The 20,626-nt window shown below is 41.8% G+C and overlaps 2 protein-coding genes across 3 annotated transcripts in view; one reads left to right on the top strand and one right to left on the bottom strand.

Annotated features, from left to right (window-relative positions):
- The window catches only part of ETFDH (electron transfer flavoprotein dehydrogenase), a 54,591-nt gene extending 46,098 nt beyond the window's left edge, over positions 1–8,493 (top strand). The window contains exon 13 of one of the 2 annotated variants that reach the window (XM_047799676.1): positions 8,328–8,493. In XM_047799676.1, coding sequence (XP_047655632.1) covers positions 8,328–8,395 — 68 coding nt within the window. In that variant the 3' untranslated portion in view covers positions 8,396–8,493. Of the gene's footprint in view, positions 1–743; positions 1,124–8,327 lie in introns of those variants that run through there. The other variant, XM_047799675.1, reaches the window with a different exon arrangement.
- Positions 1,503–15,649, bottom strand: PPID (peptidylprolyl isomerase D). Its single transcript, XM_047799677.1, has 10 exons — positions 15,434–15,649; positions 13,674–13,814; positions 10,686–10,792; positions 8,442–8,630; positions 7,573–7,695; positions 7,306–7,412; positions 5,109–5,250; positions 2,781–2,867; positions 2,645–2,687; positions 1,503–1,882 (listed from the first exon to the last, which is right to left on the bottom strand). The coding sequence occupies exons 1-10, from the start codon at positions 15,516–15,518 to the stop codon at positions 1,794–1,796; spliced, it is 1,113 nt and encodes a 370-aa protein (XP_047655633.1). The 5' UTR covers positions 15,519–15,649; the 3' UTR covers positions 1,503–1,793.
- Positions 15,650–20,626: the final 4,977 nt, after the last annotated feature.

The raw sequence follows: 20,626 nt of genomic DNA on the forward strand, positions 1-20,626 counted from the left end.
TATATTCTATCAGTGATCTTTGATGTTACTATGACTCAATAAATGCTCAGATGGTTAGCATTTTTAGCAGTATTTAAGTAAGGCATGTACTTCATTTGGACATAATGCTATTGCACACTTGATAGGCTACAAAATAGTGTAAACCTATTATATGCAGTGGAAACCAAAAAAAAATGGTATGAGTTGCTCTACTGTGATGGTTTGCGTTATTACAGTGTCTGGGTCTCCCACAGAGGTCTATATATAAAATTGAAACTCAAAAGACTGCTAAAGGTGGACTCCCTTGTTAGTACTAACTCAGCCAAATGCTACCATCCCTTCTGTTTTTTTTTTTTCTTTTTTCTTTTTTGGCCTTTTAGGGCCAAAACCATGACATAGGTTCCTAGGCTAGGGGTCGAATCAGAGTTGCTCTGCAGGCCTGTACCACAGCCATGGCAACAAGGGATCCAAGCCACTTCTGCGACCTACACCACAGCTCACACAATGCAGGATCCTTAACCCACTGAGCAAGGCCAGAGATGGAACCTGTGTCCTCATGGATGCTAGTCAGACTCACTTCCACTGTGCCGTGACGGGAACTCCACCTTCTGCTTTTATCCATGTTTGATTTACACAGCAGCAAATGCACATACTCTCCATGGGTAAACATTTGGTCAGCAGCCCTTGAGGGTTTCTGGGAGCTGCCACCACGGGACTAAAACTCTATTCACAGCTACTTCACGGTGGTTCTGTTGTTCCCACAGGAGTCTATGAATTTGTACCTTTGGAACAAGGTGATGGATTTCGGCTACAGATAAATGCTCAAAACTGTGTGCACTGTAAAACATGTGATATTAAGGACCCAAGTCAGAATATTAACTGGGTGGTGCCTGAAGGTGGTGGAGGCCCTGCGTACAATGGAATGTAAGCTGCAGTTGGCCTCACTTGTGCCTGTTTCTCTCAAGTGGACAGCAAGCCAACTTCAAATGTTTGGAAGTTCACAAGTGTCAAAATACCTTACAGCATGTTACTGACCAGAATGTTCATAAAATAATTATCAGTAAAATAATTTTATACTATACCTAAAATTGTCCCATAAATAATTATGAATATTTCTCTTAAATAAAGCTTTATTAAGTGATGACCTACCTCCCTAATTCTTCCAAGATTTGGTACTAACCACAAAATATACTATTGGCCTTTAATGTCCATTGGACTTGTCAAATTCAATACTTCAAGTATAAAAATAAATACATATTCTAGACCAGATACTGGTGTCCAGACCACCAACTTCCTTATGAATTATGAACAGTTCCACTGGAACACAGCAGTGCCTACTAGTTTACATACTGTTGACAGCTGCTAGTGAGCTGCAAGTGCAGAACTGAGGAGCTGTGACTAGACTAAAATGTCTATCTGGCCCTTGAGATAGTCTGCCAACTCCCTTACCTGTAATATAAAACACGAGGACAACCTAACCACAGAGAGATACATCAAAGAATTCAGAAAAACAATACACATACTTAAGCTTTCATCTGTTTATTCAAACAAGATTTGTGTCTTTAGGAGTTTAAAAACAGGCTGGACATCATTATCCGTTGTGAATAATGCAGACAGCCATTTAAAAAGAAATCAACTTCATTGTATTTTATAACACTAGTTTATTAACAGAGTCCCTATCAGTTTTCCTCCCACCAAACACTGGGGAACTGAACTATCAAAGGGAACACATTAGGGGTCATACATAGACAAACCGTTACATTTTCTTATTGTCTTTATACAATCAATGCACACAAGCAAAACTGAATTACTTTTTAAGCAAACATTTTTGCATAAGCTGCCTTCTCTTTATCTTTCTGTGCCTTTATCTTTTGTTTGACCTTCAGCAATTCTGCCTGGATAGCTGCAAAATAAACATGTAATGAGTTATTTCTCAAAGCATCCAAAAACTTAGGTTGACCAACAAAATGATATGATAAAAAATACATTAAAAATGATAAAACTCTTCTCCTGAAGAGTAACTGAGCCCTATTAACCCAAACATTTTACTCTGAGAAAGCGACCGCACAAACATAAAAACCTTGGAGCATAAACTGAGAAGCCTGTCCACTAATTGAATTACACACAGTAGGGTCTTCTCCCTCTCCATCATAGAATGCAGTGTAGTGCCTCCCCTATTTCATTTTTGCAGAAAGAGACCAAAGGTATTTTAATATCTAGACCTACACTCGCTTCTTCTGGTTGGTTGATTTGAAAAACAAGCTTATTTTTGTCATAGCGTTCTAAAACTTTCCTAAAACATAACCAGTAGTTTAGAATACTTAGGTTATGGCCAATTTCAGCCTAAGGAATGGCCCTAAACATTAAATTTGCCATAAATACTTTATGTTCTAATGTTGCTCTTTCATCTAGAATTACAAGAATAGGAACCAGATCTCAAATGATACAGCAAAGCAGTCTTCAGACATGTGAAGTGGAAAGGGACCAGAATGCAAGCTATCTCCGGGCTGGGACCCTAACTTGCTCACTGCAGCTGGCCCAGGAGCAGGTGTTCTATAACATCTGCTGAGCAAATAAATATCTAAGTGGCAAGCGGTACAGTGGTCCACAAAAATATATTCTTACAGGACAAAATGGATTTTAACCACAAAAATTGCCAACTTACCCTTATCCTCTGGCGCTATCTCCTGAGCTTTCTTAAGATCAGCCTTTAATTGGAAAAAAAACAAATAAATAATAGGTTATGATTCATGAAAGTGGTTGTTTTAAAAAAAAACTTGAAATTTAGAACAAAATCTTACCAATGCTTGATCATATTCTTTTAATCCTTGCCATCCCTGGGCTCTACGGTACAGTGCTTTGGTATTTGATGGGTCTATTTCAAGGGCCTGCAAATAATTATAAAATTAGTACTTTTATCTAATTACTGAATACTAGATTTCATTGCTAAATTTCAATTTACTGCCTATCAGCTGCAAAATCAACTCTTCCCTGCAGAAACCTCCTCTGCTGACGCTTGTCAGCAGAGGGCGCTAAGTGGGCGCAGGAGAGGAAGCGGTTTCCCTTCCAGGCTCCCCTGCTCTGCTCCTTAGGCTCCTGCAGTGAGGTGGCCAAAGGCATGGCTCCCCACAAGCAGCCTCCCACCTCCCACCACAAACTGAACCTCCCCGCTACCCTGTGAGTCACAGCCAAGCCCTCCGCAGGGAGGTCTGGACCTCAGCCCCAGGAACTCGGGCCCAGCCTGGAGGGAGCAGCTGCTCTTGTGTGATCCACATACATGCACATATAAATAAGTGCTGTTCCCACATTCTTCATAGTTCTCTTTACTAGTCAACCCCTCATGACTCCAGTTACTCCCAATATATTATTTCACAGTAAACGCAGCTGAAGTCACTATGATGTCCATCTCCTGCCTGGGCCCTAGCCAATACCAAAACAACTTTTTTTTGGTCTCTTTGTCTCTTTAGGGCTGCACCTTCAACATATGGAGGTTCCCAGGCTAGGGGTGTCATCGGAGCTGTAGCCGCTGGCTTAAATCACAGCAACGTCAGATCTGAACTCCATCTGCGATCTATGTACCACAGCTCATGGCAATGGTGGATACGTAACACACTTGAGGGAGGCCAGGGATGGACTGAACCATGGTTCCTAGTCAGATTTGTTTCCACTGCACCATGATGGGAACTCCCCAAAACATTTTGAATAAGAACTTGCATACACTCCTTTAGCTGACGTCTAGGGGTTTTTTTAGGAGCATGTGTGACTTTCAATAGGTTTCCCTCCGAAACAAGTGTTTAAATATATTTTATTTACTTAACGTCGGATTTTACTGGAAAGTGTGTATTATCCGCCTTCCTAAAATCAAAAAGATTCAGAGTGAAGAACAATCTTTTCCTCTGGTAAGTTTTTTCCTCTGTTTGTATGCTCCCTTCTAAATTAGGATCTCAGGAGTTCCTTTCATGGCGCAGCGGAAACGAATCTGACTAGGAACCGTGAGGTTGCGGTTCAATCCCTGGCCCCGATCAGTGGGTTTAAGGATCCGGCGTTGCTGTGAGCTGTGGTGTAGGTCGCAAATGCGGCTCGGATCTGGCGTGGCTGTGGCTGTGATGTACGTTGGCAGCTACAGCTCTGATTAGACCCCTAGCCTGAGAACCTCCGTATGTTGACGGTGCGGCCCTAAAAAGACAAAAAAGTAATAATAATAAAAATAAATTAGGATCTCATTTCATTTGTCCTTGCTCTGGGCATAGCTGATCTATGTACCTAGATTAATGTAAAACAGACATAAAAATTACTAGAGGTGGTCTTTTATAACACAGAAGCTTTAGTTTGGAAAATTTTTCAAACCATACAAGAGGGAGATAGTCATAACTGCTCCATTTAAGGAAGGTAATGCTGCCGCTTTTCCAGCTTTATGGGTTAGTATTCCTGGATGTCCCCATGAAGGCAGCTATGTTCCAATAGCACCCATTCTCCTTATACAAGTCCTGATGACCCTAAATCGAAACTGAGTCCTCTTCCCACCAAGTAAGAAGTTCCTTGAGGGGATAAGTCTGTTTTAATTAAAATACCTAAGTGCCTATTAAGTGCTCAACCTGTCTGTGCCCAACACTGTGCTGAATGCTCACATAAATTACCCAGTCTTTATAAACAATCCCAGGAGGAAAGCAGTGTTTTGATTCAACATATGGAGAAATTAAAAGACTCTAAAATTAGGAACATACTAAAGATCATAAAGTTAGTAAGTAACAATGGTCTAATTAGAAAACTGTGTCTGCTGATTCCACAAGCCACATTCTTAATCATTCCTGGCTTTGTCTTCCAGTGCCCAGCACATAATAGGTGCTCAATAGTTATATGAATAAATAAGCTGAGAAAGTATCTTCATAGAAATTACATAATACACTATAATGGAAAAAAATAAAATCATTATTTAAAAAAAATTACGTGATATAGCGTTGCAAGCTAAATGAGTGGCCTAAGTGGAAGAACCGAAATTCTAAAATATTTAAAGTTATGTGTTCGAGTCTCATTATGTTCTAATGAGATATACCAGTGTCACATAAAACTACTTTTGTTCGAAGTGATAAGTCATAATCCAACTCTTTCAAAAAATCAAACAGACTTACCTCTAAACAACTGTCGACTGCACCCTGCCAATCGGACATCTTCAGTTTACAAGCACCAATATTCAGCATGCAGCTTAAAGCAACAGGCTGCAGTTTTAACCCATCTGCTTCCTCGGAAACAGCCTTCGCGCCGTCCACATACCTGGAAAGCATATGTGTGAAAGCAGCATGCGATGCCACATAAGACTTACACTCTGCTTATTCAACTCTTCAAAAAGTGTTATGTCAGTTCTGATATAAAGTTCAACAAATGTGAATATTCTTAATGGCCACAATCTTTTTATTAAATACTTTCCTTCAGAAAAATTTTTAAAATTTGTTTCAACTTTTTTCCCAGAATGTTCAAAGGAGCCAACTTAAGAACAAGCCTAAAGGTTATACCCATATATTTTTCTATTTTAAAGCCTAAAGGTTATACCCAATAAACACTTTTCTATTTTAAAACTCAGGTTTCCATTACCCACTTGCTAACATAAGTGGGTTTCCATTACCCACTTGCTAACATAAGTGGGTGAAACCCTGGTTCTCCTTGTGGAAGCAGGAATGGAATGGGGAAAGAACCTTATGGTGCAGATTTTGACTTGTGTTTTAGCTCTGATTACTGAAAAAGGCCCCCAACCAACATGCACACCTGACCTCTAGGATTTGGTTTCTAGAGTCTATCCCACACTGAAAAGAATCGGGGCTCCTTGGAGAAACTCAGATCCACACACGAAGTTAGGTATACGATGAGCCTGGAACAAGCTGTGGCAGAAGGCAAGTGCTCAGAAATCATCAGGAAAATACCAAAGGGGTACAGGAAAGGGGGCCTCCACTGGACAGCCTTCAAGCATCAAAAAGAACAGTGGTAACAGTGTGATATGCTGAGTTCAATATAATCCCCAGGTCTACGGTAATACAAAAGGTGGGGGGGGGCTTTCAAACAGAAGAATGCCAACTAATAACAGCAGAATTAATGATAAAATTAGAAAATCACAATTCCACAAGCTTCAGTGTAAAACTGATTCAGGCAAAATCCTCAATGATGCACTCCACTGGTTGCAAGGCTACAAAGTAGTATTCACACCATCTCTCAGCATCACCTCCCGGAGGAGTTACTAATTACTTACAAAGGAGAAAGGAACTTTTATAACACAGACGGCTGGCTAACAACTATGGCTAACAACGATAACATCACCTTAACCAAGTGCCAAAACTCACAACAGGCCAAACTGCCAATTGCCTTCAGGATGCGCTATCACAGGAAATATATGACCTCACTTATTTAAGATCTCTTGCTAAAATATTTAACCTCAAACTCATCTTGAGGAAGCAATACAAACACAGATGGTATTGTATAAGACAAATGACTTAGACTCCACAAAATATAAATGACTAAAAAAACATGTAGGAGTTCCCGTCGTGGTGCAGTGGTTAACGAATCCGACTAGGAACCATGAGGTTGCGGGTTCTATCCCTGCCCTTGCTCAGTGGGTTAACAATCCGGCATTGCCGTAAGCTGTGGTGTAGGTTGCAGACACGGCTCGGATCCTGCGTTGCTGTGGCTCTAGCGTAGGCCAGTGGCTACAGCTCCGATTCGACCCCCAGTCTGGGAACCTCCATATGCCGCAGGAGCGGCCCAAAGAAATAGCAAAAAGACAAAAAACAAACAAACAAACAAACAAAAACATGTAGAGGTAGGTCTATTAAAGACTAGAGGAGAATAATGACAGAAAACCAAATGAACAATGGAGTCTAGAGGGAAAAAAATGGAAACAACTGGGGACATCTGAATATGGATTATATATTAGATAATACTGTATCAGTGATATTTGTGAGATGTTTTAATGGTATTAAGATTAGGCAGAAGAATGTCCTTGTTTCTTAGGAAACACCTGCTATAATATTGAGGGGCAAAGTGTCATGGTATCTGCAACTTCCCTTCAAAATGACTCTGCAAAAACAAATATAGCTAAAGTTAAAAATTGGTGAATGCAGGTAAAGGTACATTAGTATTCATGTACTATTCTTTACTTTTCTGTATTTTGCAATTTTTCAAAATAAGAATCTGGAGGCAACCAAATAAATTCAACTATTTCAATATGCCTGATTACTCTGCAAGTAATATGCCAAAAAATACAAAACACGACTCCTGAATTTCAGTTTATAATTCAATTTACAAGTTCTTAAAAGCAATTTATTAAAATTATTTTATTACCTTAAAACTTTTGTGTATTTTTTAATGGCCATCTCCCACTTCTGGGATTTGAAAAAAGTATTTCCAATGTTTTTTAAGTCTTCAGTTATTAATAAAATTTTATCTATCTGTATAAAAGAAAGAATGTAAATATACTGTAGTTTATAACACGGTTTAGTGCTAAGTTCTATCATTGAGACAGATTGATACAAAAAGCTCAAAATTTTAGTGCTAAATAATTTTTAGCAATTTAAATAATTAAAGTTTAATTAATCCGAAAGTACTCACATCTTTTAAATCTATATCTGCGTCCTCGGGGAAATCTGGATGACTGTCACCAGAACCATCTTTTGGGAATATTCCCCAATCATCCCCTTCTTTCAGTTCTCCGCACTCTGCAATAACGCACAACTGTAAAAACAACCCTAAATGTAGAACTGCAGTACCATATTAATGATGATTTAAAAAGGGTCTGGGTGCAAAGGCTACACAGCTTCAAGTCAGGTTCGACAGCATCCAAGTCACTTGTAAAAGGACAGAGTGACGTCAGGAGGCCCATCTGCTCCAAGTGCTGTGATGCCCTCCACACGCAGCCCAGTAGCACAAGCCATGCCACTACTGCATGGAGCACTGACTGCTCCTCACAGCTCGGTGTGCACAGGACACATGGAAAACATCATCGTCCTCTTTACATGGGGCATGTGCTTTCAAGTGAACGTTGTTTCCTCAGCCCGCCTCCTGCAGGTCTGCATTTCCACTGCCCATTCACAGCCCTGCCCATCAGAGTGGGTCGTATCACGGCCGTTTCTCGAGAGTTACATCATCTAGCCTAAACCTTTAAGTAAGTTACAGGGGATAAAGAAACAGGCCAAGAAAAGGTAAATAATAAGAGAAGGTGAAACCGCAGGTTAAGTGACAGAGAGGAGACCAAGGGTCCCTGGTTTCCTGTGCGCTCTGCATTCATGGACACACTGACTAAAAGTCAGCAAGACTGAAGCTGAAATAATAAAAACCTTTCATGCTGCCCTTGTCTTTCCCACTAGGAAACTGCTTCTCCACCAAGAGCTGTTCCAGCAAAGATTCACCTGAGCCTTCACTCACTCTTCTTTAACAGCAGCCGAGATAATAAGCATCTCACCCTGTAACTGGTTACTCACTTTGGCAGGCTTTTCACCTTTCACCTCCACATTTTCCAGGATCCTTGCCACACCCATGCCCTTAATCACTTGGCCAAACACCACATGCTTCCCATCCAAGTGCGGAGTTGGAACTGTTGTGATGAAGAACTGAGAACCGTTTGTGTTGCAGCCAGCGTTTGCCATGCTCAGTAACCCCTCCTTATCATGCTGCAGGAATAAGTCAAAGGAAAACCAAGGTTAGATACAGTCAAGAGTTTCAATGATTTTCTACTGACCATTCACATTAAACGAGGAGGCATTGAAGAATACAAAACACAAAACAACTAAGGTGTTTCCACTGTGGTGCAGCAGGTGAAGGATACGGCATTGTCGGCATTGTCTCTGCAGCAGCTCGGGGATGGGGTGCACTGTAACATCATTTAGGTCAAACAATACAGTGTAGTTTTACTTCATATTAAGTACAACCTTCAATTCACAAAACAAGGTACCTAATCACTTTTTAAACTTTAGGAAAAACTTATGAAACCAAATAAAATAACAGACATAATAGTGGGGGCAGAGGTGGTACTTCTAAACTGGCTACTTTGAGAAAATGCTTACACGTCATCTTTAAGAAGATGCTGCATTATGGAAATTATTCTATTACTATGGAAATTCTTCCCTTTACAACACCATTAAGCTGAGAACAGTGAGGGACATTCAGCTCAGACAGGACATTAAGTTAGGTAATTTCATAATCTCCAAGGAAGCCAAGTATTACGGCTTTCACCCCAGGAGAAGCCCTTCTTCAGAGAATGCCCAAAAGAAACTGCTCACACATATTGAAATCAGAGTTCCACCCTGACACCAGCTTATTCAAAGGTTATGTAAGACCTGCTTTCTTCACCTTCCCACCTCACCCTAAGGCTTTCTACACGTACACCTTGTTGGGCCACACCTTTGACTCTCAGGTTAGGCCTCCCACCTGAAATGCCTTTTACCCTGAAATCTAAATCTAACTCAGCTTTCAAACTGGTAGAAGGCAAGAACCACGTGTCCTTTCAGTAGACCTCCTTTCTTTTACTTTTATTTTGGTTTTTTTGGCTGCACCCATGGTATGCAGAAGTTCCCGGGCCAGGGATCAAACCCAAACCACACCAAAGACCATGCCAGAGCCTTAACCTGCTAAGCCACCAGGAACTCTAGGTCCCTCTTCTTTTGATCAACATGTCCATCCCATGATCTTAGTTCTCATCGTTCTGGCAGCTCCCCTTTTTCCTTTCCAAAAGTTTGGTGTTTTTCCCACAACTTTAAATATTATTAATTGTATTTCCTCAGCCTCCTCATTCCTTTGCCTTCCCTCACACTCCTCCCTCAAAAGGGCATCTTATCTAGCCAATCTCACCCTGTGAGGCCTAGTTTGCCCAGCTTAAGTACCCACTCCTCAATGTCTTCCTGATAATCTGGACCATATAAACTACACCTTTCTCCTACAGGACACATAGAAAGTCTCAATCAACTTAGCATTTATCTGCATATTATTATTCTCCAGTTGTCCTATGTGTTTTAACTTTATCTTTTTGGTAAGATTTTCAATTCCTTATCATGAGGTCCTTTCATTTTTATAAATCCTTTGGTGCCCGTGACTGTACTAGCTGTGGTCAAAAAATACTGTTTAAAAGCCTGATGACATTTTATTCTCAAATAATCCTAATTACCTCGCTCATAGTCCTCATTTCCAAAGACATCATCACTTTACTTTTGTACTTACACATCCATTCTTATACATTGAATGATGCAACATACCCCAATGGGGACATCTTAGGACAATGAAGATAAGAAGGCACAGATACCACTAATGTCCTTTAGGAGCCTGGACATTAACCAGATCTGCTAGCTTGCAAATCCCCTGACATCTTGAACATTAGTGATGGTTTTGTTGCTCTTCAGATTTAAGCATAAAGATGCACAAGTTACCATCCCTCCGACAAGAACATTTTCCCTGCAAGTTTTTACCATTTGGTGCCACCCTTAAAAATGTCATTGGCTTTACTAAAGGACAGAAACCTGAATCGCTTTGAAATAACTGTTGTATTCTTGCCAAATAAAAGCATTACTGGGTAAAATTTTTTCATATGAAAGATGCTTTACAAGTATGATTTCTTTCACAAGAAAAGGAGACTCTAAGGACATCTGAGGCATTTGTCCTAATCCAACAAGTATCCCAGACATATAACACAACCTTTACTCTCAGCAATAAACATGCACTTTTGTCTACTTTACCTTATAATGGAAATTTTCATCTTCAAATTTTTCACCATAAATACTTTCTCCACCTGTCCCATTCTGATTTGAGAAGTCTCCACCCTGAATCATAAATTTCTTAATAACTACAAAACAGGAAAATCACTATTAGAAACCATGGAATGGTGACTTCAGAAATGTTAACTGATGAATATGTGATAATAAAGACAGTTTCTCTGTCTGTCCCCACCCATCCCTCTAACTCCAAACTCATGAAAGGCTTTTCACAATCTGAATCCCAACTACTATGCCTGCCTGAGGCCCCACTGACACTCTAAGAATTAGTTCACATGCACCTGCTCCACACAATTGTCAGAGACCTCAAAATCAGATCTCCAGGGTACCTTGATTCTAACTCCTTTTTATAATATGTATCATAACGATCCATCTCCTCCAGCAAACAATTAGCTCCTAAGTACAGCAACTCCCTCCTTCATCCCTGGTACTCATGTCCAAGGCTGGGCACATGATGGTTACCCAACAATACCTGCTGAATAAACCAACTATTCCCAGGAGACGTGTTACACTGTGATGGAAGCACTTCAGCAAATTTCACTAGAAATTTGAGATTCCCTACCTAAGACTCACCAGATGATGTGGTAAAGAGACACAGCTGGGTGATGGGGGAAAGATACAGGCAGAACCTGGAGAACTCAATGTTTCCTTAGTCTCTCTCCCTGCCATCAAGGTTACAGAGCACATTCTTCCCCGAGCAAAGAAAATGAAGCAACATGTGCATAAGGTTTCTGCCCAGGAAAGTCCTTTAAAGACTCAGCAAGGTTTTTATTGGGACTGATCACACAGGCACCAAAATTCCAGATTCCAAAAAGGGAAGCAAGTGTTCAGCAGAAACTGAATTATTTGTACAAACAGTCTAGGCAGAGCAAACCACCTTGACGATGTAGACAATGGTTCAAGTGCCAGGTCCCCAGACTTCAGGAAACAGCCACCCTTGCAAGCAGACTTTTCTAAGAGCAGTCTCAGGCCTGCCATGCTCTTTTCTACATACGCTTTATTAGCATACAGGCGCACCTCATTTTATTGTGCTTTGCAGATACTGTGTTTATCACAACTTGAAGATTTATGGCAACTCTGCATCAAGCACGTCTATCGGCACCATTTTTTTCAACAGCATCTGCTCACACTGTGTCTTGTATCACATTTTGATACTTCTTATAGTATTTCAAACTTTTTCATTATTATTTGTTATGGTGATCTGTGATCAGTGATCTCTGATGTCACTACTGTAACTGTTTTGGTGTTTTTTAGCAATAAAATGTTCTTAGATTAAGCTACATACCTTTTTTTGCGGCCTAACGCTCCTGCACACTCAAGAGACTAAAGCATGGTGTAAACAAAACTTTTAAATACAGTGGGAACCAAAAATTTGTGTGACTTATTTTACTGCAAAATTTGCTTTATCAAGGTGGTCTGGAACTCCAGTATCTCCATCTCTTCTTACACTGGTATTTTATTAAATATGAAAGTAAACCACCAGTAAATTTTTTTTAAGGCCATACCCATGGCATACTTAAGTTCCAGGCTAGGGGTCAAATTGGAGCTACAGCTGCCAGCCTACACCACAGCAAGGCCAAATCTGAGCCTTGTCTGCGACCTACACAACTCAGCGCCAGACCCAGATCCTTAACCACTTTGCAAGGCCATCGATCAAACCCAAATCCTCATGGATACTAGTCGGGTTCATTTCTGCTGAGCCACAGTAGGAATTCCGAAATATTTTTAAATCAATGTTAATATTTTCTTAAGTCTTTAAAATAATTACTGATATAATTACAGTTTAACTTATTTGTTCATTCATTAAACAAATATTGAGTGCCTACTCAGTAACTATACTAGCTGCTGAGGACCAAATGGTGAGAAGACCAAGTTCCTCATGAAACCTACAGTCTATTGGGGGGCCCATCAAATAATCACTAAACAAAGGTACTGTAACCAAGTGGGACCCTACGGGGCTCCTCAAAACAGACCTCCCCTCCCATGTCATCCACCTTCTTATTTATAGAAAAACTTCAGCCTCCTAAGTTTCCCCTCAGTTCCAAAGAGTAAATTTAATCAGAGAAGTGAGAAAATGCAGAAAAAAAGGAAGAGTCAAGCAAGACAAAATAATAGCTTAACCATAAATAAAGTCAAGGACCTTTAGTTCCTCCTTGAGGGCTAGATAATATCCTGAGCCATGTCCTTAGATCTGTTTTGCAAATATTGAAACCCTGCCCCAGGCGGAAGAAGTTAACCATACACCTCCCACAAGCAGGTAGACCCCAGACCAGCTGGAACCAGAACGTTGATGATGCTGCCTCCCAATGACCTCACCACCAAATCAGAAGATGTCCCCGAGGTGATCACACCTCCCCCCCACCCCCCATTCCTGTCTCCCTAAGCGACTTCAGCTCTTTCAAGCACTAGCTGCCTGGACTCCTTGGTTTGTGCCTACAATAAACGGTGCCCTTTCCTTCACGACAATCCAGAGTCTGTAGATTGGCTTTACTGCAAGTGGGCAAGTGGACCCAAGTTTGATTGGGTAACAGTATGTATGACTACACAGTGTGAAAAAGCAGTGTGAGATGATATCTTTTAATCACATATGATACCAGGTGTCCAAGACATTGAACCTTTAAATCAGTTGCAGCCTTCCCAAGCAATCCAGCCCAATAGGCATAATTTTTTGTCACCAGCTACCCAAGCACTACTTATTTACCAGACTGCACCATAGTGAATTGAGGGCAGTCTGTTTCTCTATACCTAAACCTTACTGCCCTTCCACAATTCATCCCACCTTTCACGACCCTTATGAAAATGACCATTGTCTCAGATGTCAAAGCATCTTCTCAGAAACTAACAGTTAAATTTTTGACTCTCATCCCCTACTTAGTGTTTTCTTCCCTAACTCCTACAGAACAGGACTCAATGATCCATAAGAGGAATGAGATTCAGAAAAAGTATACATACTTCTATGGAAAGGGCATCCTTTGAAATGGAGCGGTTTTCCAGTGGTGGGTCCAATGCCTTTTTCTCCTGTACACAACGCACGAAAATTCTCTGCAGTTTTGGGTACAATATCTGCAAACAATTCTAAGACAATTCGACCAACTGAAAGAAAAAGTGAAAGCATGTTGGTATGCCACACAACCAACCAAATAAATGGTAAAAGATGAGTTGGTAAAATTAGTGACTGAAATACCAAGCTCTGCATTTTTCTATATTTAGTCTACCTAATATTAAGTATCATATATTTAGATGAATTTGAAACATTTTATTACACCTTACAAAGGATCATAAATACAGTAGCCAGAAGACTAGCACTATTTAAGGGATACCATGAACTACAAGCAGTTTTAAATTCTAATTTCTCTGACATGTCCTCTTAACTTCCAAAACCAAGTAATTGTGGGTGAAAAGTACTGCCTGCCACATTAGTAAATAAAAGATGTTGCAGCCTTCAAGCCAGCAGCCACCGCAGCTGCCCCCAACTGTGCACCTGAAGGGATTCAGGATGGCCCTAGATAGACAGCTAAGGTGCATACCAAAGAAAGGACTTGAATAAGCACAGAAGCCTACCTACATAGAAAAGCACTGAACTCACTAATTTTAGGTGCCTGGTTTTCTTTACTCTTCTGCTGGTCTTTGTGGCACAACTCCTGTATATCCCAGCTCCCCCATCACCTCTTTGAGGCAGTCCCTCATAGCTGAGAGGCTGACTCCCAGACCTAAGCCCTCAGTTTTGTCCAGCAAATAATACATATGTCTCAACTTTTAGGTTATGCTTTTTTTTCAGGTGACAGAAACAACAGGAGAAAATGAAATATCCTTTGAGTGGTCAGGCTGGCCAAGTTTTAAGTATAACTGTAGTCTCTGTGCTCTGTGGAAACTGCCTAGAGCTGCCTTGGAAGCGAAAGCTGAAAAAGTTCCCACTCTAAGACAGATGAAAAATAAACCTAGCACTAAAATTCAAAACAAACTGAACATACATCTAAGTTCATACATGTGTATGAATAACATCCACAGGGTCCCTCAAGCTAGATGTGTCCGTTTGTATAATGCATTCAAACACACTGCCTGGCCAGCAATTTTAACGAGCTCTGGAACAAGAGCAATTCAGCAACAAAGCAATGTGCTAATTCACAAGGCTTCAGGCACTTCAGAGCTGCTATGGTAGCCTAGGCAACCACAGAGCCACATGGATCTAATTTTCCCAAATGCCAAAACAGGGAAATGTTCACCTAGCTGAATGGACCTCTAAGTTCAGAATCAGTAATAAGGAGGGAGAAAAAAAAGTAAAAGAAACAATTTTTTCAAAGAGTCGCTTTAATGTATAACATGGCAATTACTGATCTATGTCGGTAGCAAGAGACACGGCGTGACAGGAGTGCACCAAGGTTTTTTGAATGTCCCCCTGCAAACATAAAATCACCTTATCTTAGGCCAACGTGATGGTGCTAGGTGGCTGGCTACTGAAAACAAATCCGGAGACAAGCCGAAAGACCGCCACCATCCCCGACCAGAAATTTCCAGAAACTTCCTTACACCCAACAGCACCGGCACAAGGGCGTGGGTTTGGCCCAACCCCGGACGCCAAGACTAGACGGTAGTATTGTTCCAGGGCTCGATGTGGGCAGCCATCCCCCCCTCCCGCCCCCGCGCCAGAGCGGCCCCCGGCCCGAGCCGGGCCCCAAGTCCTGAGACCCCGACCCTGGGGCGCCTCGCCTCACCTCGCTCCCCTCCAATGTCCACATCAAAGAAGACTCGGGGGTTACTTGGGTTGGAGGGCTTTGCCTGGGGAGACGGGTGCGACATGGTGACCTGCCGAAGCGTTAGCGAGCTACTCCAGGTAACCGCGTGGCCACCGCGCAGCTCAAACCCCTGAGCGCTTCAGTCCGCGAAAAGCGGCGGCGCTGACGAGCCTCTTCCGGCGCCAGATCCGGAAACCGCGGTCCGCCTTCCGGTGCCATCTCCAGACTTCCGGCGCCGCGACCAAACATCCGGTCCCGCCTCCCAACTTCCGACGGCTCCGCATACGCGAACCTGCCTGTGGCGGTTCCCGCCTTCTTTTTCCCCCTCATTTCTTCTCCGCTGTAGTTGTAGCCGCAGTTCTTTTTATTCTTTTCGCTTGTGTTTCATCGCTTTTCCTGCTGTCATGGTGTGGGAGAGCTTTTCCGCTGGCCTTCCCCATTCCATTCTCGGTCTCCGCTCACTGGAAGGGCTGCTTCTGTGCAACTCTGTTTGGAAAACAGGGATAAAGAGGGTCGTTTGAGGATAAAGACTCCGTCACTTAACACTAGGCCTGGTACAACCTGGCCATGGCTACCAGTGGTCGCTGTGCTTTTGTTGCCGTGTTGTGACTTACCCCAACATGCTGGCGGTGTGAGTGAGCGCGGGAGGCCGGGGCGGAGGGTCCAGGAGAGGGCAGTGGATTCCTGCTGAAACTGCGTCATTACAATGCCCACTTTACCTTAGGGGGATTTGTGCAAGGGTTTTACCTTTCTGTGTGACTGCGCAGTCTCACTTTTTGATACAGCCTAATATTGGAGAAAAGTGGTATGTATGGTCCTTGGAACTTTGCGGTATTCTAATTGTTGACTGATATATTTCATGTTTCCTTCCATTAGAATCAAACCCCACGAGGACAGAAATTTGGTTTTCTTTTTTCTTTTTCATTTTTTCCTGCCCCCAACACTTCTTACAGTTTCTATCCTTGAGAACGTTTCATTTCCATGTGCCTTTTTTTTTTTTGTCTTTTTTGTTGTTGTTATTGTTGTTGTTGTTGCTATTTCTTGGGCCGCTCCTGCGGCATATGGAGGTTCCCAGGCTAGGGGTTGAATCGGAGCTGTAGCCACCGGCCTACGCCAGAGCCACAGCAACGCGGGATCCGAGCCGCGTCTGCAACCTACACCACAGCTCAGGGCAACGCCGGATCGTTAACCCACTGAGCAAGGGCAGGGACCGAACCCGCAACCTCAGGGTTCCTAGTCGGATTCGTTAACCACTGGCCACGACGGGAACTCCTCCATGTGCCTTTATGTACTGTTTGAGAAGATTTTCTGTATCAGTTCTTAAGGCTGATCCTTTCCAATTGCAAGACATTAAAATTTAAAATATTAATTCCTTATCAGTTGATGCCCTTCAGTTTATGGTGTTTATCCATTGTGGTTCCCTAAGATCCAGAACAGCTCAGCACATAACCTCTGGGTCCCCGTGATAAATAACAGACTCAAAATAAGTTGATATTTAACCCAATCCTATTCTCAGGCTACAAACTGGTAACTTAGACTTTGTCTGACAAATACCAAATGATAATTAAAATTTTTTAATTTTATTTTGATCTACTAGCTTCGAATCAGCTTTTAGCTTATTAATCCAAGAATTATTACTTTTACCCCATAACCATTCTTATGGAACCATTCTTACATCATAATCATTATGATTAACTCAGCAGCATAACTAAGTACTTCTACTTAGTTATCAGACTTTTGGGGTTTAAATTCAATCTCTCATGGATACTAACTTGTGATTTTGGACAAGTTACTTAGCTTCTTTGTGTCTCAGTTTCCTCATCTGTAAATTTGGCTAATAGTATGTATCTTGAGTTTTTTATGAGGATTAAATGAATTATTTAGGTGTTTCAGAATCTGACACAGTTAAGTACTCAATAAGTGTAAGCAATTATTACCATAAATAGCTAACACTATAATAATACTAACACTTTATTATAATAAATGTTAATAATATCAACATTTCAAAATGAAAGTTAAAACTGCAAAGGTGGTTTGAGCATGGCTCTGCATTCTCAGGAAGTAGAACGTGATCCTTGCTGTTACACAGGTTTCTGGGTATAAAAGATTAATCCAAATGTTACTCTCGCTGTGTCCAGATTTTTCACAGGAAAGTAACAGCTTTATATTAATTGTCATGTTCCTAGGACCAACCTGAATAACCTGAATTATACCTTTGAAAACTCCTCCAGAACTGATCCCTAGAGAGAAGATAAACCCTTCTCCTGGAAGACACTCTGTCTTATGGCTCAGCTGGTTGAGGATCTGGCGTTGGCACTGCTGGGCTTGGGTCACTGCTGTGGCACAGGCTCCATCCCTAGCCCAGGAACTTCTACATTCCCGTGGCAAAAAAAAAGCAAAAAACAAAACAGTACTTCTGATTTCTGAAGTCTTTTTACTCATGTGTAGCAAGGAACAGAACCAAAGCTATGCACTGTTTCTTAAGGCTAAGGACACAGTTTCATTTGAGTAGTGGCAGGAATATTTGCTCTAAGAACCCTATTATATTATTGTTTCTGTCTCTCATAAGTGTGATAGGATAATATTAACAGATTGCCTCCAACCAATATTCGCTTCTCAACATTTTTTTTTGCCCATCACTCCACCCCAAACAAGCAGCTAGGCTTTCTGTTGTCATTGCTTTAGGGAAAGATGTGAGCACAGAGAAAGCAAAGGGGGGAAGAGTCCTTCCTGGCTTTGGTGTTGTGAAAGACTCGGCTTTACAGGAATAAAGATTACTGGCATAGCAGGAGATTTGGATAAAGCATCTTTTGTAAGAGTATGGCTTTCACAGAGAAAACATAAAACTCAAAGGAACAAACCCATTCACTGGGCTGGGACATGAGGAGATTGTGGGTGATCGAGAGGGGAGAGTAGGAGGGAAGCAGCAGTGGGCTGATTTCCACTGTCCCAGCCACAGGGTGTCTGAACTGTGTTCCCCAGTCACATCCCTGAGAAGACAGGTTTGTGAGATCTGACAGTAGAAGGCAAGTGCCCAGATTCCTGCAAACAGCCCAGGAAGGCAGCTGACCCCTGAGAGAATATGGGTTCATGGTATGAACAGGTAAATGAGAGCAACACAGACTCCCAAACATCTCCTGTGCCCTCACTTGGAGTGAGGGCAAAATCATATCCCTGTATGTGCACGTGTGTCATGGAAGAGGAAAGACACCACGCTTAAAGGGGAGCTTGCAGAAGAGAGCTCTGAGCTCAGCAGAGGCTGGGAGAACTGAATGAGGATGTCGAATTTCTCATTGGATGCCCATGTGGACAGATGACACTGGGAACCAGAGGCTTCCAACCTAAACACTTGCTTCCATACTAGGATTCTCAGATGTAGACCCAACCCCTGGGGAGGGGGGATGCCAGAAATTGGCAGCGTTATGGTATCACCAATCCTTTGGAAGAGGCAATTTGAATTTGAACTTAAAGTGAGTTATAGAAAAATAAACTTGGAATTCCCATCATGGCTCAGCAGTAACGAACACAACTAGTATCCATGAGGATGTGGGTTCCATCCCTGACTTCACTCAGTGGATTAAGGATCTCGCATTGCCATGAGCTGTAGTGTAGGTCACAGATCGGCTAGGATCCCGCATTGTTGTGGCTGTGGTATAGGCCATAGGCCAGCAGCTCTGATTTGACCCCTAGCCTGGGAACGTACATATGTTGCAGGTTTGGCCCTAGAAAGACAAAAAAAAAAAGAAAAACTTGTGTTCCATACACATCACGTGGGCATAGGCTGTGGATCATTGAGGTCCTCACTAGGACCCAGACAAGTCTGAAGTCACACTCAACCCCCTTGTCAAAGGTAAAGAATCAGGAAGGACACTGGGATTTGGGGAGAAAGTCTCAGGATTCAGGCTCTGACAGCAAAATCAGAATTCTAGGAAGATGTCAACTTGTAACTCCTGAGGAGACACGTGATTCTGCTCCCAGAGGGAACACTGATAATGTATGGGAAAAGGATCCTGCTCTGAACCACACAGAGAAATTGTTGCTTACACTGCAAGACCAGTCATTACAAGGCAAAATGGAAAACACCTCACAGGCTCTGCCTGCTAAGTTTATAACTGTCTTAGGATAACTGCAGATTTCCTAAGCAGGAATATTGAACCAGTATAAAACAACAGATGCCACCAGGGGACAGCAGAGTCTGCCACCAGCAGAAGTCACACACAAATGATGTGTTGGATCCTGTTTCAGGACTCCCAGTGTGACAAGTCTCTTGTAGGAGTTGGAGTTGACATTGATGACCAGTTAATAGCACCAGACAAGAGGCTTTATGTCTATTCCTTTTCTGAGGACTAACAGGATTAACTCTTTTCTGTTGCAAAATGTGTATTTAGCGCATAGACCAAATCCAATGATACAAATCCATTGTTGAAATCCTCAGTATTCCCTTTCTCCGAAGGAAGAAAAATTCACATTCATCTAAAAGGACCACCTCAAAATGGATTTTCTGATTATCACAATCAAAAATCATAATAACTAGCACCTATTACTCACTGCTATGTGCCAGGCTCTGTGCTAAATGCTTTACATATTTAATGTTATTTTATCCTCAACATAACTCTGTATCATAAGTGATCTTAGCATACTATTTCCCTTAGCAGACAAGTATGTGCTAGCAAGGTAAAGAAAGTTGCCTGATAGGATTCCAAAGCCAGTTCACTATGTACTATGTATCTATCTTTAAACCAATATACTATGTAAGAAACACCAGGATATGTAAGGGGCCTCTGAGTTCCTCCTGATATTAACAGTGGATTTGGTTTATCCTTGCAGAACTTGTCTTTGACCAGACATCATAAAACAGTTTGGGCTTCTATACCTTTTGTAAGTTATTCTCTACCTATAGAATATGAACTGAGACAAATAAAATACCTTTCCATAGAGAATGAAAACGATAATAAAATTTCCTCCTAATCACCTTACACAGAGAGTAGAGTTGGTACTAATCTCTGGCATCTCTGAATTTCCTCAATTCAGGACAGAGATTGAAGGCAAAAGAAACTAAGAGACATGCAAGTAACAAATCCTGGCGACTCTGACTATAGAGTCGCCCTAAGAAGAAGGATTTATACAGGGAGGGTCTGTTGGGCCTTACTGATTGACAGAGATTTTGGGGGG

Source organism: Phacochoerus africanus, chromosome 10 (assembly GCF_016906955.1).
Source record: "Phacochoerus africanus isolate WHEZ1 chromosome 10, ROS_Pafr_v1, whole genome shotgun sequence".
Lineage (NCBI taxonomy): Eukaryota > Metazoa > Chordata > Mammalia > Artiodactyla > Suidae > Phacochoerus > Phacochoerus africanus.

Bases quoted from the DNA above. Each gene is read 5' to 3' on its own strand.
- PPID (XM_047799677.1), bottom strand. From the start codon at position 15,518: ATGTCGCACCCGTCTCCCCAGGCAAAGCCCTCCAACCCAAGTAACCCC. The intron at 2,868-5,108 runs GTAAGTCTGTTT...AATTATTTGCAG, and splicing joins CAGTCGACAGTTGTTTAGAG to GCCCTTGAAATAGACCCATC. The intron at 2,688-2,780 runs GTAAGATTTTGT...TTCCAATTAAAG, and splicing joins AAGAATATGATCAAGCATTG to GCTGATCTTAAGAAAGCTCA.